The sequence below is a fragment of the Sturnira hondurensis genome, unplaced genomic scaffold (assembly GCF_014824575.4).
Source record: "Sturnira hondurensis isolate 20B ecotype Veracruz unplaced genomic scaffold, ASM1482457v3 Scaffold0001074, whole genome shotgun sequence".
NCBI classification, from domain to species: domain Eukaryota; kingdom Metazoa; phylum Chordata; class Mammalia; order Chiroptera; family Phyllostomidae; genus Sturnira; species Sturnira hondurensis.
Genome location: NW_028073705.1, coordinates 1,480,381 through 1,497,333, shown reverse-complemented (window position 1 = coordinate 1,497,333; position 16,953 = coordinate 1,480,381). Strand labels below are relative to the sequence as shown.

The following is a 16,953-nucleotide window of genomic DNA, read 5'->3' as shown; positions in this document are numbered from 1 at the left end:
TTATTTTTCTATAATGTTAGACTTTAGAAGTAGAGGTTAGTTCTGGAAGCAACATTATTTTTCTTGAATTTTTGAATGAATGGAAAACTAATATATGTGGCAGGTCTTGCTCTAGGAGCTCCAAGGTGAATGAGATGCCCTCCTAGACTTCAGTGAGCTTGCTTGCTTGCTTATTTATTTATCTCATTGTTTCTTACGTTGGGGCTTGTCAACTGAAGGACTTTAGGGGGTGTGTGTATGTATGTATGTGTGTATATACATGTATTTGTGGTTTTCGTTGGTGATGATCTAGAGATTTCATCATATTTTCAAAAGGCTCTTGATATCTAGAAAAGTTAAAGGAGACAGAACACTGAACTATGAAGGGAGACTCCCCTCAAAACAGGAATTATGTTCTGGAAGGTGGGGCCTCTTGTAGTACAGGCTTCCCCCACTAGGTGAGTGTTCTAGGAACCCAGTTGTATCTGTGTACCAGCTGGCATTGTTGTGAGAGGCTGTGTTTGGCTGCAGCAAATGTTTTTTGAAGATTTTCAATGCTTTTGTCCATTTCACAATGGGGGATTTACAGAGGGCACTTGCCCACACCCACCACACTTAGTGTTCAGCAGTTTTTGACCAAAATGGCATGACCCTCGTGCTCTGCACCCCTCACCCCTCGTTCATCCCATCTCTCTCGGAGCAACATTTTGTTTTTCCGTGGATAAAAAGAAGTCCTTAAAGGAAAACTTTTGCCAAGTGAGAGATGTGAAACAAACAGCAGAAGCCTTAAAAGGCATCAAAATTAAATAGCTTGTTTGATCCATCAACCGCGAGAACAAATGCTGGAGACTTTCAGGGATTCAACTATGTTAATTTATTGGCCAAGTTTAACCTGTGCAGGGGCGATCCCTCCAAGTGTCCGGAGACACAGTGCCCGCAGGGGGCTCGTCCAGGATTCGCGCCTAGCGCTTACAGCTAAGTCCTTATATATAGGCCATCAAGCAAGCGTTTTGCACAGAAGCAGATTATTGGCTTATAGGGCCTACACTCGAGAAAAAGGGTGAGGTCTGACTCAACTGAAAGGGAAATTTTGAAACTAAACAGATGGCAATCAACTTACAGGGTGTCTGCTAGGGTTTCAGGCTCCTTGGGGCTGAGGCCATTTTTCTTGTTCCCAACATAGCTCAAGACTGTTTTGAGCAGTGGGGACGTCTTGGTAGGTGTATTGTATGAAATGGAGAGCACTTTGAAGGCAACTAAAATTTAAACATGTATGAATAAATACTCAATTTTTACAAATTGTGGTGTTTTTCTGGGGGGCTCTTCTCTTGTATAATGTACTGTAATAAATGTTATAAGGATAAAAAGAAGTAAAGATCTTTGGGAGATTAGCATAAATATTGGAGGCCAACTATATTTAAGGTCCTACACAGGGCTCATTGCCTTGTTCGTGTTGCTACAGCTTTTGAACATAGTATAGTGACCAGTATAAAGTGTGATGCTTGTATCGGTGCTGGCTATGGTAGTAATAGGTGGGTGGCTTTTTTGAAGATAGTTTAATGAAAGGACTATTTGCAGAGGTGTGGGCATAGGTAATCAAAAGAGATGATGAATCTGTCAGGGACCAGCAACAATTGGAAACTATTATCCCCCTGGGCAAAGGGCAAGGAAGAGGATAGGAATTATGTTTCAGAACTCAAGAGTGGTAGGCATGGAAGAGGAGCCACATAAACAGGAAGTGTAGCCAAAAAGGAAACGTACCTGGTAAGAAATTGTACTGTTATTTCTGTCTCCTTCCACCTTTTGCTTTTCTGCTGGTTTTTCCTGTTGGGAAAGGCAATGTCACGCACAGATTTTTGACCTCACTGTACCCACTTTGGCTTCCAGCACTTCCTTACTGAGAGATGAGGAGCCACACCGACTGTACTGGGCTTATCACCTTAGAGGGACTATCATCCTCTTCTTCAGGCTCTGAGTGGTCTTTGTTCTGTTTAAGCATAGTCAGTGGCCCTCAGGCATGCCCCCAGCTTTCAGTACTTCAGACTCCAGGGGTAGGGTGGAGCGTGGGGTGGAGCGTGGGGTGGAGCATGGTGGAGAGGAGGTGAGTGGGGTCTTTTCTGCTCCAGCACAAGAGCATGCTCCTGGTCCTGTTCCTTTTGACCACCACTCGGGGCACCCAGTAAACTATAAGGGACCCATGCGCACAATTGGAGCTGATGTTACTCTGTCTCTTCTCTGTGTGTTAAAGCATTGTTCTATCCAGTACCGGACTATGTTGTGTTTCCTTGGAAACTTTGATCCCATGATGCAGTGGGCAGAAGTGTTTGGAGTCCTCCCCTGGGATTGGTGACCTGAGTATGGTGTTTTGTTCCACAGGTCCTCTGATTGGCAAAACCCAACCAAAAGCAAGAGGGCAGCTGAGGACTAGATAATGTAATCCTTAGAGACCAGGGGAGGCAGAGGTACAGAATAAGGCAAAGAAGGGTGTAGAATGTGTCCAGAGGGACAAACAAAATAATTAGCAGAGTTCAATTCTTATTTGTTAATTTAAGTTGAACTTTTATTGTTAAACACAATTTAGCCTTACATGTTACTAGATTAAAATGTTTAATGTTTAATGTTTCTGGTATAAATACCTTAAAGTGAAAATTCCTTTGTAATTATAGAGGAAACTATTTGTCTCATGTATTTTGAATAGTTGAGATAGTAAAAATGATGTAATAATTATTAATCTATAAAATGTGAAATTAGGATAACTCAACTTTTTAAGACTTTGTATTTTTTAAATATGCATTTTCCATGTGGAAATTTGGATTATTTAATCTAGAGAAGACAATTCATTTTCTAGGGCCTGCCTCAAAAACCACTTTTAGGAATTTCCTTAGATAAATTTAAATGTATTAAAACCGTGTTTAAATGTATAAGTGGTATACTTCTGTTATGCCACTTATATTTATTAATGCCTAGTTGTTTTTACCATGTGCCAAGCCACTATGCTAAGTCCTTTACATAATTATTACATTTTATCCTCACAGTGATCCTAGGAAGTGTAGACACTGTTGTTGGTGTTTGAGATTCATTTATGGATAGAATATGTTCCATAAAGGCCAGAGATGTTTTATATTCTGGTATGAATAGTTCTGTGCCTATTGGTGTTTGTTGTTGTTGGTGGTAGTCCCTAGTTACTTTTCAAGTTGAGCACCTTTTCATATGTTTATTAGCCATTTAGATTTTTTCCTTGAGGTCCCTGACCTGGTCTTCGTCTTTTTTTATTGGGTTGTTTGTCATTTTATTTTTGATGTTGCAGAATTTTATGTATTTTTGGATATATGCTCATTGTTACATATTACAGATGACTTCTCCCATTCTGTGGCTGAGCCAAGCTGAAATATTAAAAATTGGTTAGATCTGAGAGGCAAAGATAAGTATTTCTACTCAGATGAAAAAATTAAAAAGTTCGTAGTGAAGTAAAGTAAATTCACCCGTGACACAGTTGAGTAGTTTGGTTAGACTGAGGGTCCTTAACATGGACCAGTAGAAGATAAGACTAGAGAACGTAAAATGTATTAGTACCAGGGAAGCTCTAGGAAACTGCAGAAATATACCTCAGCAGAACATATGTCAGTACTCACCTTCTTACTGGAGTATAAAGTTAGAGCACCATCATTCATGTCCTTGGTGACCTGATGTTTCTCATTGTAGAGTCTCCTCCTAATGATGTGGCGCTTGGATTTCTGTCCTTTGCAGAACTTTAAGACCCATGTCTGAAGGGCTTTTTGGTTTCAGCAATGCTTTCAGTCTCAGCCCTTCATCTCAGAACTCCTGAACAATGTGAAATGAACCCATTCTGTTCCCTAGTGAGATTATTCTAGCTTTTAAAAAAAGCTTTGCTAGCTCTTAGGGATTTGCCTTTCACACTACTATTCAGACAGAAACATTTCTCTGGTGTCCCTCCTTAATTCTGTATCCACAGGTAAGTCTAAGGGAGGCTTGGAAATACATGGCTGGCTAAAATGGAACCTTTGACCCCATAGAAGAAAGGGAGACAATATCGGGGAACCACCATTGATCTCTGCTACATAAACCCTTTTCTGTTGTACTTACATACTCTCCTGAAGTGGTCAGCAGTGGTGTGAGAGGTAAATCCATAAAATCCAGCAGAATTTTTTTTAAAGCTAGAATAATCTCACTAGGGAACAGAATCCCTCACTAGGGATTCATTTCACGTTGTTGCAGAAGTTGTACGATGGAGGACTGAATGAGACTGAAAAGCAAATAATAAAATGGAGTGGGTACCAATTTAAAATAAATTTTTATCCAGATTAGCTCATAACTTTAGATCGAGAATTCTTGATTCTTATTTTAATTTTTTTTACATTGTTCTAGAAAGGTAGAAATAGAATAACTTTTAGATTATTATTTTTAACAATTTTTGGATTTTGACGTATTTACTAAATATGCATCTAATGTTTTACTAAATTTTTACATATAGCAAATGCCATTGAATATCACAAGTGTGATGGAGGATGAAATATGTGCCATTTATAGGAAACAAATTTATTAAACCCACTATTAAGAATAGTAAACATTTTACCAATAGGTAATATAAAAGCTCTAGGTTCGAATGAATTCAAATATATGGAAGTTAAATATCAATCTAGAATTACTTCACTGAAAATTGACTGATGTAGTGCACTGCAGATAAAATCTCATAGACACTGAAGATTTTTTTAAGTTCTATTCACAGTAGAGCTTGAAGAAAACTGTTTAACATAGTTGTTCGTATTATTAGAAATGATTTACTTGAAAAACCCGGTGTGTAACGCTGTAAGTAACTATTTTTCCTTCATAGGCAAGAAGCCTGATAACTGTAGGACTGGGCGTTACAGCTTTTGCATTTGCAGGTAAGATAATTGAAGGTACATACCAATAAATGTTATGAAATATTTCCAAATTGTTCCTATAATGATTCGTAAGCAGACTCTTAGTATTCTGCAGTTTTTGGTTTTAAGACATTGTGCATTTCTATTCTCTCCACCATTTGTATTCACTAAACCATTTATATTTGTTAGTGCAGCAAAATCTAGATAAAATTTGTGGTGAAGAAAAGTAATGATGGAAAAGTTAGGAAATTAGGCTTGATACTAGTGGATCTTCCTGGCAATTTTTTAGTCTGGGCCATGGTGTACTGTAAAAAAGAATCTTTAATAGGAAGCAGTATAATTGATATGGGGTTCTTTCATTTTTTATTTTTTATTTTGAGAGTACATTTATTAAAGCTGGGGACAATGAAACAAGGAGGGGGCTAGGATAGAGGAAACACCAGGGGAGAGACTAGGTGGGGCTGCTTTGGCTCTCTAGAAACATTATGGGGAAGAAAGTGAGCTAAGACAGGGTTGCTATCAACTCACAGGAGAGTCAGAAGAGGCCTTGGAGACAGTATTAGGGGTCAGCCCAGGACTAACCAGCATTGCCCATAGCTCCCCTGTTGCAAGTGTCTGGGGTCCCTTAGAGCTTAGCTGATGTGGGGCTGTGGGGAAAGAAGAAGGGAAAGGGAAAGAGGCGGGGCAGCTCCCAGGAAGGGGTGTGTGCAGATATGGGGTTCCTTTATTCTCTCATATGTATTTTTTCTTGTGGGTAGGATTGCAGATTTCCTGAGCTATAGTTCATTCTTTCTTTTTTTCCCCTTTACATTGAATTTTTTTTGGATTACACTGGTTAACAAAATTATATAAGATTCAGTGCACAATTATATAACATGTCATGTATACACTGTATAGTGCATTCACCACCCCGTCAAGTGTCCTTTCTTCACCATTTATCCTCCACCTCCCCCACTTCCACACCCCCCTTCAATCACCACACTTTTGTCTGTGTTCACAAGTTTTTTCCCTCTTTGTTGCCCAATCCTTCCACACCACTAGTCCTACCCCCACCCCCACTGTCAGTTTTTTCTGATGAGCATAGCTGTTGTTCCCTGTAGTGTATTTATTACTTCATTTTTAACATATTGGTGTAATGTCTTTAATAAACTGCCAAAGTCACATTTTTAAGAAAGATTTTAAGGGAAATTACTGTTTCTTCAACTTACAGTTTAGAGTCATCAACTTAGTTTTAAAGTGCCATTTACATTTAATGTTAGATTTACATTTTTTAATTTAAATTTAGCATTTGCATCTCTTAAGGTTCATGGAACTGATCTTGTTCATTGAATCTTCTTTTTAGGTGAAGCTACATTCCATTGTGGCTGTATGGAGTTTAGTAAGATCCAGTAGAAAAAGATTTTTGTTTTGTTTTGTGTGGTATTTAATTTCATATCAAATGGAAGTTGATATCTATATGATAAGAGATCTGGGTGAGTTGGGGCTTCAACCTTTTGTAATTAATGTTCTCCTTGATCTCAAGAGCTTTTTATCTCTTAATTAGATTAGATGCTTCACCTCTCAGGTCTAGCACCCTGTTTTTCACTATAGTGAGTTTGCACAGGAATAGGTGTATTCAAATGGGTAACTCCTTCTAAAAGATCTATGTGGTTCAATTTTCCCAGCAGAAATCTTGATTTGCAAATAAGGTTATAGTTAGAAGTTGAAGTTCAGAGTGTCAAAACTGGTTTTCTATCAAGACTTTTGGGAAGAGAAACAGTAAGATTCTGTTTCTTAGTCATTCTGATTAGGGTACAAAAGGTAAATATTTTATTCTATATCCCCAAAACAATTTAGGCCCTCTTTTGTTACTGATTCTTAGTTGTCAGGACTTGAGAATTTTTTTATTATTAGAATGTCTAAGAAAGAAATACTAAAAATAAAATAAATTTTTAGGAGATTGGTTCTCTTCAATAAGAAATTGCTAATGGACATTGGTAGTAAAATATTGGTAAATGTTTTCTACATAATCATGCTTTTACTTTAGAGCTAACTCCATTAAAATCACTCCTATGTTGTATAGCTTCTAAACTGTATTTGTTTTCTATATATTCAAAGTGATTACTCCTGTGAAAAGTAATATAAATAATCATTTTAAATTCATGCGTATCTTTATGTTAAAGGACTTAGTCTGCAGTGTGGTGTGGAAAGAGCATTAAGACTTTTTTGTGACCTATAACATTGTATAGAAATGTAACATCAGTTTTTTGTTGACTTTATGAACCAGAACTTGATAAATTTAATACCTGCAATAACAATAATAAATCAGAAATTTGAAAAATATGACTTTGTGATGAATTTTGAAATAGTTACCAAAATAATACATATAAAATAAATTAGTAAATACTGTGGTAAGCACCTTATGAGTATTGACTTTGATTATAGACAATATATTATGTTGGCTTCTATCCTTGTTACTTTTTAGGTCGCTATGCATTTCAGATCTGGAAACCTCTACAGCAAGTAATCACAGAAACTGCAAAGAAGATTTCAACTCCTGTAAGTTAATAATACCTTTCATTGGAAAGCTCATTTTGATTTTTAAGTATCATATTTGGTAGTAATTCAGAAAATGTCTTGAATTTTCCAACTTTGTATAAGGTTTATTTTAATTATGTCATCAGAGAATTTGTCTCATTCATTGATTTAGATTTTTTTAAGCTTTTTGAACATGTTGTTTTTGTATCTAACCTTTTTCCTGGTTTTGACATCTATTTCTTAGTATTATATTCCTTTAGTAGTATTACATCCACTTTGAGGCATTTTCATTGGTTAATTAATATTCATTCACTCTGTGACTGGTCACTATAAACCAGACCTTGTGCCCAGAGCTGGGTGTGGCTGGTGAACAAACAGGTATGGTCTGTGGTCTGGTGGTGCTTCAAATGTTTATTTCATCATGAAATTTGAAACTGCTTCCTTATACCACCACTACTGGCCATCTCAAACATGAAATTTTAACATTCCAACCTTGAAATCCTGTAGGGCTAATACATTTATCTACCAGCATTGTAGTTACTCTGCTGAGCCAAATATAAGTAAAGAATGAATGACAGCGGCATCTAAAAACTGTAGTGTGGTCAACTGTGGTGTGTGACCATTGGAGACAGTGCAGAGAGAATTCACTGAAGTGGTACAGCACAACCATCAGCTGCTGGGAGATAAAAGCAGGTGTAGGATAGATCTGCTTGGCTTGCAGCAATTTGAGAATGTATTATTTTGGCAAAAGCATTACAACTTTGTGAGGCTTAGTTAGCCATAAGCAGTAACCTCACTTTCAAAGGATAATGTAGTGACAAATAATTAAACTCAAGTTCAAAAGAACTATAAGAAGTTTTCCAGATCTATAAATGCATGTCTCTGATTAAAGGGACTATGCATTTATTCTCTGTTTTCTTATTTATATTTTATTTGGGTAAAGTATTAATAGGTGTTTAGCATTCATTCAATAAATAATCATTAACTGTCTACTACCTACCAGGCATTATTATGTGGAGTGGGATATGGTAATGAATCAAAGACACTGCCCTCTGGGAGCCTACATTTTTAGTAGACAATTGACAAATGAGTAAGGTGTGTACTATGTAAGTGTTGAATGCTTTTAAGAAAACTGAAGGAGAGTAAGCGGTCAAAGAATAACAGCAGAAAGGAATCTCTGTTAGTAGGTCTGGGAAGGCCTCTGAGGAGATGAGGGAGTAGGTCTTGTAATCACATCAAGACAGGAAAGAGTTTTCTAGGCAATAAAAACACTGCAAAGGTCCTGAGGTGGAAATGAGTTTAGTATCAAGAGTAACTCCAATGAAGTATGCTAAGGGAATAGTGGTAATTTGGGCCCAGATCACTTAGGGCTATGATAAAAACTGCAAATTTTCTTTTAAGTATGATGGAAAGTCTATGGAAAGTTTTGAGCATGGGAGCAATGTGATTTTTTTATTTTAGATTATTACTCTTCCTGCTGCATAGAATATTGACTAGAATGAACCAGAGTACAAGCTGTGAAACTGGTTACAAGGCATTGAGATAGTCAGATAATAAATGATGGAAACTTGAAATAGAGTTAATAGGAAAGGTAATGCTTACATAGTTCTTTATTTTATTTATTTTTCTTAGTTCTTTTTTAAAAAAATATATTTTATTGATTATACCATTACAGTTGTTCTATTCCCCCCCTTCATTCCCCTCCACCCGCACCCTCCCTCCCCGACCATTCTCCCCCCCTTAGTTTATAACCATGTGTCTCAAGTGCTTTGGATTCTATATTTCCCCCACTATTCTCTCCCTCCCCCTATCTATTTTCTACCTGCCATCTATGCTATTTTCTGTGCCTTCTCCCCCCTTCTCCCCCTCCCACCCCCCTGTTGCTAACCCTCCATGTGTTCTACATTTCTATGGTTGCACTCCTGATCTAGCTGTCCTCTTGGTTTGCTTTTGTTTTAGGTGTGGTTGTTAATAACTGTGTGTTTGCTGTCCTTTCACTGTTCATGTTTATCATTATCTTTTTCTTATATTAGTCCCTTTAGCATTTCATATAATAAGGGCTTGGTGATGATGAACTCCTTGAACTTGACCTTATCTGAGAAGCACTTTATCTGTCCTTCCATTCTAAATAAAAGTTTTGCTGGATAAAGCAATCTGGGCTGTAGGTCTTTGGATTTCATGACTTGGAATCCTTCTTTCCAGCCCCTTCTTGCCTGTAAGGTCCCTTTTGAGAAATCCACTGACAGTCTGATGGGTACTCCTTTGTAGGTGACTGTCCCCTTATCCCTTGCTGCTTCTAGGATTCTCTCCTTCATTTTGGTCTTGGCTAATGTAATGATGATGTGCCTTGGTGTGTTCCTTCTTGGGTCCAACTTCTTTGGTACTCTGTGAGCTTCCTAGATTTCCTGGAAGTGTATTTCCTTTGCCAGACTGGGGAAGTTCTCCTTTATTATTTGTTCAAATACGTGTTCCACTCGTGGCTGTTTCTTTCCCCCTTCTGGTACCCCTATAATCCGGATGTTGGAACGTTTAAAGATGTCCTGGAGGTTCCTAAGCCTCTCCTCATTTTTTTGAATTCTCATTTCTTCATTCCTTTCTGGTGGGATGTTTTGTTCTTCCTTCTGGTCCACTCCCTTGATTTGAGTCCCCGTTTCCTTTCCATCACTTGGTTTCCTGTGCATCTCCCTTCATTTCAATTAGTTTAGCCTTCATATGTTCCTCTAATTTGTGACTATTTTCCTCTAATTTGTGACTATAATCTACCAGTTCTGTGAGCATCCTGATAAATAGTGTCTTGAATTGTGCTTCTGAGAGGCTAGCAATTTCCCGGTCGCTTAGAGTTATTGGCTCTGGGACTTTGAGTTCTTCTTGCACCATCTTTTGGGCTGTTCGTGCCTGTCCTGTAGCAGGATCAGAGCCCAGAAGTGTTCACTAGAACAGGGCAACTAAGTCGTTGGGTTGTGACCTTGTATGTGGGGGCGGGGTCAAAGAGGGACTATGGCGTCCTGTCTGCCGCCTGCCGCCTGCCCCCTGCCACCATGGCCCTCACTGGTGCCGCAGTTGCTGCCGTCACCGGGCCCACACGTTTTGTCCCACTGCACTCGAGTGTGCCACCACTGTCAGCCCTCGCCCCCTGGGGCCTGCGTGGTCTGTCTCACTGTGTGCCAATGTGCGACCGCATTCAGTCTGCCCTGCACCCCAACTGGTTCCGGGCTGCCTGCGTGCCTGGGTCAGGGGACCTGTCCTGCCCGACCTTGCTCGCTGCTGACTCTGCCCCTCTTACTGTCCCCATTGAACGGTTAGACGTAGTCGGACTTCCATATAATTCAATTTTCTGTCCTTTGGTTGTGTCTTTGTTTCTCCAAACCTTTCTTGTATTCAAACTTGGTTGTGGGAGAAGGCACAGTGTTTCCACCTATGCCTCCATCTTGGCGGAAGTCCATTCTTAGTTCTTTATTTTAAAAAAATATTGATTGATTTTATACAGAAAGGAGGCAGGGGAGGGGAGAGAGAGAGAGAGAAAGAAACATCAATTTGTTGTTCCACTATATATACATTCATTGGTTGATTTTTGTATGTTCCTTGACTGGGGATTGAACCCACAGCCTTGGTATATTGGAACAATGCTCTAACGAACTGAGCTAGCTGCATGACCTAGTTCTTTAAATGAACATTATTTATGTCTTTCCATATGTTTATATATAATAAATGGAGAAAATTTAAGAAATCATTTATCTTCTGTTAGGGTGATTTTTAGTAGATATATTTATAGCATAAATAGAAGACTCCCAAGTTTTGTAGAAGTACATTATTTAACATTGTAAAGGATGAGAAAGCAAGAAAATGTGAAAATTTTCACTGTTTTGTGGAGACTCACAAATAAGGTTGAGTACACTGAACCTGGCACCTCCATTTCTTAAGGAGAGAGAAATGATACATGCCTCCGTCTTTTTCCTTCTGGGCTTCAAGTTAAGAAATATGACTCTAGATATATTTTGCCTCGTTTTCATAAAATTCTTGCAGTTTGCAGTGAAATATCTTAGAATATCTTTATCAATTTTTTCTTAAAATGTTATTTGCTTCCTCTAACATCATCTTGTTCTTAAATCTCATTTTTCTTTTTCTCATACATTTTTTTTCTTTTTCCATTTTGCTGGAATACTGCCTAGAGTAATTTTTTATATAGGTTGTATGGATTTTTTCATATGGGGTACCTGGATGATAAATGCTTTAAGTTCTTTGTTAAATAATTTGTATTCTTTAGCCCGTACTGTTAATTATCATTTGAGCTGCTGGCTCCTTGGAATCTGCTGGGAACAGTTTTAGAGAAGTACGGTCATCTCTGCTCAGACTGGATCTCCGTGCCCTTCCGTATCCTTTCTTGTGTATTCACAGCTAGATTTTTTTTGGTACTGCCAGACTCTCAGCCAGATTCCTGATGTTCTTATTTCTTTGTGTGCAGCCTGTTTTAATTTTTTGTTGTTGTTATTGCTTATTCTTTCAGTTTTAGGTTTTGGTGATTTTTGTTTGTTTAGTTCTGGAAATTTGGGGGACTTTCTCTTTATTTTTGATGTTCTGGTATTTCACAGAAATTCTTAGTGAGCCTTAACTCTATGAAATTGTCTGTCTTTATGTTTTTCCTTTAATGATTTTATTTTTTAAGTTTGTTTTTATAGTATTTTTTCCATTACTATTTATCACTCTTATTCCCTCTTCCACCTCCATCTACCCCTGTCCCCCTGCAATCCCCACACTGTTGTCCCTGTCCATGAGTCCTCCCTCTGTTGCTCAATTTCTCCACCCACGATCCCCTAACCCAGAGTTGTTGGCCTGCTCTCTATCTGTTTTGCTTGTTAGTTCATTTTGTTCATTGGATTCCATATACAAGTGAAATCACACAGTATTTGTCTTTCTCTGACTGGCTTATTTCACTTAGCATAATGTTCTCCAGGTCTGTCCATGCTGTTGCAAAGGGTAAAATTTTTCTTCTCTTTTATGGCTGTGTAGTATTCCATTGCATGAATGTACCATAGATGTTTTCTTCCATGTGTTTCTTCTCTGCTCCTAGAACTCTTTATTACAAAGATATTGGGCCCCTAAGTCTGTCCCTTATGTTTCTTAACATTTTATATCGTCTTTCCGATCTCCTTTATCTTTCCATTCTACATTCCGCAGTATTTCCAGAGGTTATTTTCCAGATCACCAGGTTGGCCCTTAGAAATGGTCTAAATGGTTATTCAGTCTATCCACTAAATTTTTTACATCAATAATTTTTTAATATTCAAGAGTTTTTCTTGTTTCTTTCTCATAGCAGTTCATTCTTTCATGGATGTGTTATTTATTTGAATATCTCTAAAGACATTAATTCAAACTTTAAGTTCTCTTCTGTTTCCTAATTTATCTCCTTCCTTCAAAGTCAGTTGTTAATTGTTTATCTTTTTTCCAAAAAGATATTTATTGCATATTATTAGTGATCATATTTTATAGCAAAATTTAATGTATACAGTTTTTACAAACATAAAATGGAAATAAAGACATCTATCAAATTTATATGGTGAACCAAAGTCCTGGTTTTTCGAATTTAGTAGTCATTATTCTGGTCCAGGGCCATCAGTACATGATTTACGATAGTTGAGGATTTTGTCAGTAATTGGAACAAAATCTTTATATGTAACAGTTGTTTCCTATATAGAACCCTTTCAGGGACTCTCCTAGTTCATCCTTTTGCTCTAATTCACTGGTTGGCTCAGGAATTTTATTTGTTGAGACACCTTTTTGTTCTATTTCATTACCTAATGGCTCACTCTTTTTCCAGCTAAAGAATAATAAGAAGCCCAACATGGTCCGAGCACCCAATGTGTATGCAGGTCACAGACATCTGCCAGTACCAAGATGTGGCCTGGTCCACCACATGGCCTAATTGTTCATCTTGGTTCTATTCCCTTCCCAACCACCACCACCATGATATTGGATTTATTTAAATGTCTGATGTTCTTTGGTTTTTGATTTATATTTATGAGGACCAAGTTGATTGATATGCATGTCGTCCCTCAGCAGTTTGATAGGCTTGCTTCAACACTTGAATTGAATGAGAGGATTTACAGTGGTGTGTGGCTACATAGATGTGCTGTGTCAGTAACCATGTCTTCCAGAGCAAGGAGCCCAGAGGCAGGCTTGGGACCAGAATCCAGGAGCAGAGTACTTGGTGTCACCCTCACCAGCCTTCTGAGTTCTGGAATGTGATCTGTTGGTACTCTTTGCTCCTTTTGGGACTTGTGCCACCTGCAATAAGATGCATCACAGGCATATGATTCTGTTTAAACATGAGGGTTAAAGCAGCATGTGGGAAGCTCCTTATGATCTATGTTGATAGAATTAGGAATGGTCTATCTCTGCTCTTCTGCTTTAATTAAGTACCCTGATACTGTTTTTTTCTATTTGTTAACTCTGAATTCAGTGTTTTTTCCTTGATTTCTGAGAAGTGTATCTTTCTGTCCTCTGATGATTGGGGCTGCTATGGCTTTTCTGTATGTGTAACCTTATGTTTTCAGCCTTCCGGGGTTTCTCTAAACTTTCTGGTTTGCTACTCACCCCATTTCTTGTTTTCTAGGTCTATTATGGATTTTTATTGTTTAAAATAAAATATGTAAAAAAAAAAATTTAATGTTTTCTCATTTCAAGGTCACTTTGGAAAACAAAAGACCTTTATTATCTAGTCTGTTGTTTTGAACCAGTCCCCTTTTGCTTGCTTTTTAAAGTGTGAGTGTATATTATTGACTCAGCTAATGTCTCATTACTCCTAATGTTTTTCCTGGGGGAAAACCCAAATCATTGACATTCTTTTGAGGCTTTTATTTTCCTTTATGTGGATTTTATCCTTTTACTTGAATATAGTTTTTCTTTTTTTAAATTAAATTTCTATTGTTTATGGTTAAGAGAAATTCATGGAAATAACATTAATTAGAATCATCATTCTGTGGCTCTATAAATCAAATAGATTATTGTATATAATAAAAAATTACAGTTTATGGTAAATGTATTTCTTCTCATAAGACTGTGGAATGATAGAGTTCTCTGGTTGTCTGGTGGGACTTTCGTATTTCAAAGTACTGACTAAGTAAATTAGCTAATGACTTTTGTGTAACTTCATATACATATGAAGTTCATTTCATATACATATCCTTTGATAACATATGACACTAAAAGGATTTAATGCTAATTTTAGGAGGAAAATGGTTTTGAGTTCAGTTGTATATATACAGGGGTGGGTAAGAGTAGGTTTACAGTTATGAATGTGCAAAACACAGAGTTTATTCTTATTTATTTTTTATTATATATTTTTCCATATGAACAACTGTAAACCTACTTTTGCCCATCCCTGTATATACTTTATGAATAGAAAATACAAATATAAACATGATCCACATACATGCTATCTACAAGAGACCCACAAAACAAAAGATCTACACAGGCTGAAAGTGAAAGGATAGAAATAGAAAAAAGTACTCCAAGCAAATGGGCCTGAAAGATATGCTGGGCCAGAATACTTATATCAGACAAAATAGACATCAAAACAAAGGCCATAACAAGAGACAAAGATGGTAGCTACACAATACTTAAGGGAGTTATTCAATAAGAGGGTACCCTTATAAACATATATGCACCCAACATAGGAGCACCTAATACATAAGGCAAATCTTGGAGGACTTAAAGAAGGAGATTGATAGCAATGTACAGTCATCGTAAGGGATTTTAACACCCCTTTGTCAACAATGGGTAGATCTTCTAAAGAATCAATAAGGACCTTGTGGCACTAAATGACATGCTAGATCAAATAGGCTTAACTGATATATACAGAACTTTTCACCTCAAAGAAACAAAGTATACATTCTTTTCAAATGCACATGTATCATTTTCAAAGATAGACTACATGGTAGGACACAAATCAAGCCTTAACAAATTCAAGAAAATTGAAATCATATCAAGCATCTTCTTAGATCACAATGGCTTGAAACTAGAAACCAACCTCAAGGGAGAAAAAAACCTGAAAAACCTTCAAATACATGGAGACTGAGTAACATGTTGTTAAATAATGAATGGATTAACAATGAGATCAAGAAAGAAGTCACAACGTGTCTAGAAACAAATGAAAAAGAACAACAATACAAAATCTATGGGACATAGTGAAGGCAGTCCTGAGAGGGAAGTTCATACCAGTAAGGCCTACCTAAAGAAGATAGAAAAACTCAGATAAACAACCTAACCCTACATCTAAAAGAACTAGAGGAACAACAATAAACAAAGCCCAGAGTGAGTAGAAGGAAAGAAATAATCAAGATCAATTAAGTGACAGAGAGACTAAAAGAAAATCAAAAGAATCAATAAATGCAGGAGGTGGTTCTTGAAAAGATAAAAACAAAATTGACAAGCTTTTAATCAGACTCATCAAGAAAAAAAGAGGACCCAAGTAAAATTAGAATCAAAAGAGGAGTAGTAACGACTAATACCACAGAAATGCAAAGGATTGTTAAAAAAATTACTGTGAACAACTATATGCCAAGCAACTAGATAACCTAGGTAAAATGGACAAATTTCTGGAAACATACAGTCTCCCAAAACTGAATCCAGAAGAGGGAGAACGCCTGAATAGACTAATAAAAACTAGCAAATTTGAAGCAGTAATCAAAAAACGCCCAGGACAGAAAAGCCCTGGACTGGATGGCTTCACAGGTGGATTTTACCACACATTCAAAGAAGAAATAACAACTGTCCTTCTCAAACTATTCCAAAAAAATTTAAGAAGAGGGAAGATTCCCAAACTCTTCTTATGAGGCCTGTACTATCCTAATTCCAAAACCAGGTAAAGATACAACAAAGAAAGAAAAGTACAGGCCAGTATCTCCAATGAACATAGGTGATAAAATCCTCAACAAAATATTGGCAAACCACATCCAGCAATACAAGCAATACATTAAACAGATCATACACTATGATCAAATGGGATCTAACCCAGGGATGCAAGAATGGCATAACATTCACAAATAAATAAATATAATACTTCACATAAACAAAATGAAAGAAAAAAGTCACATATCATATCAGTAGATGCTGAAAAACCATTTGATAAAATCCAGCACCATTTGTGATAAACACAATTAGCAAAGTGGGAATAGAGAGATCAAACCTCAGCTTAATAAAGGCCATATGTGAGAAACTTGCTACCGACATTATACTCAATGGACAAAAACTAAAAGCATTCTCCTTAAGATCAGGAACAAGACAAGGATGCCCACATTCATCACTCTGACTCATCATACTCCTGGAAGTTGTAGCCACAGCAGTTAGACAAGCAGAAGAAAGAAAAACCATCCAAATTGGAAAGGAGGAAGGAAAACTGTCATTATTTACAGACAACATGATAGAATACGCAGAAAGTCCTATAATCACCAAAAAACTACTTTACCTAATACGTGAATTTGGCAAAGTAGCAGGATACCAAGTCAATATTCAGAAATTGATGGCATTTATGTATATCAAGAATGAAGTATCAGAGAAATTAAGAAAAAATCCAATT

General features: G+C 37.1%; 1 protein-coding gene across 3 annotated transcripts in view; it reads left to right on the top strand.

Annotated features, from left to right (window-relative positions):
* Nucleotides 1–16,953, top strand: part of DNAJC15 (DnaJ heat shock protein family (Hsp40) member C15) — an 83,391-nt gene that overhangs the window by 15,038 nt on the left and 51,400 nt on the right. For 2 of the 3 annotated variants that reach the window (XM_037060098.1, XM_037060108.1), the window contains exons 2-3: nucleotides 4,832–4,883; nucleotides 7,327–7,400. In XM_037060098.1, coding sequence (XP_036915993.1) covers nucleotides 4,832–4,883; nucleotides 7,327–7,400 — 126 coding nt within the window. Of the gene's footprint in view, nucleotides 1–3,077; nucleotides 3,108–4,831; nucleotides 4,884–7,326; nucleotides 7,401–16,953 lie in introns of those variants that run through there. The other variant, XM_037060118.1, reaches the window with a different exon arrangement.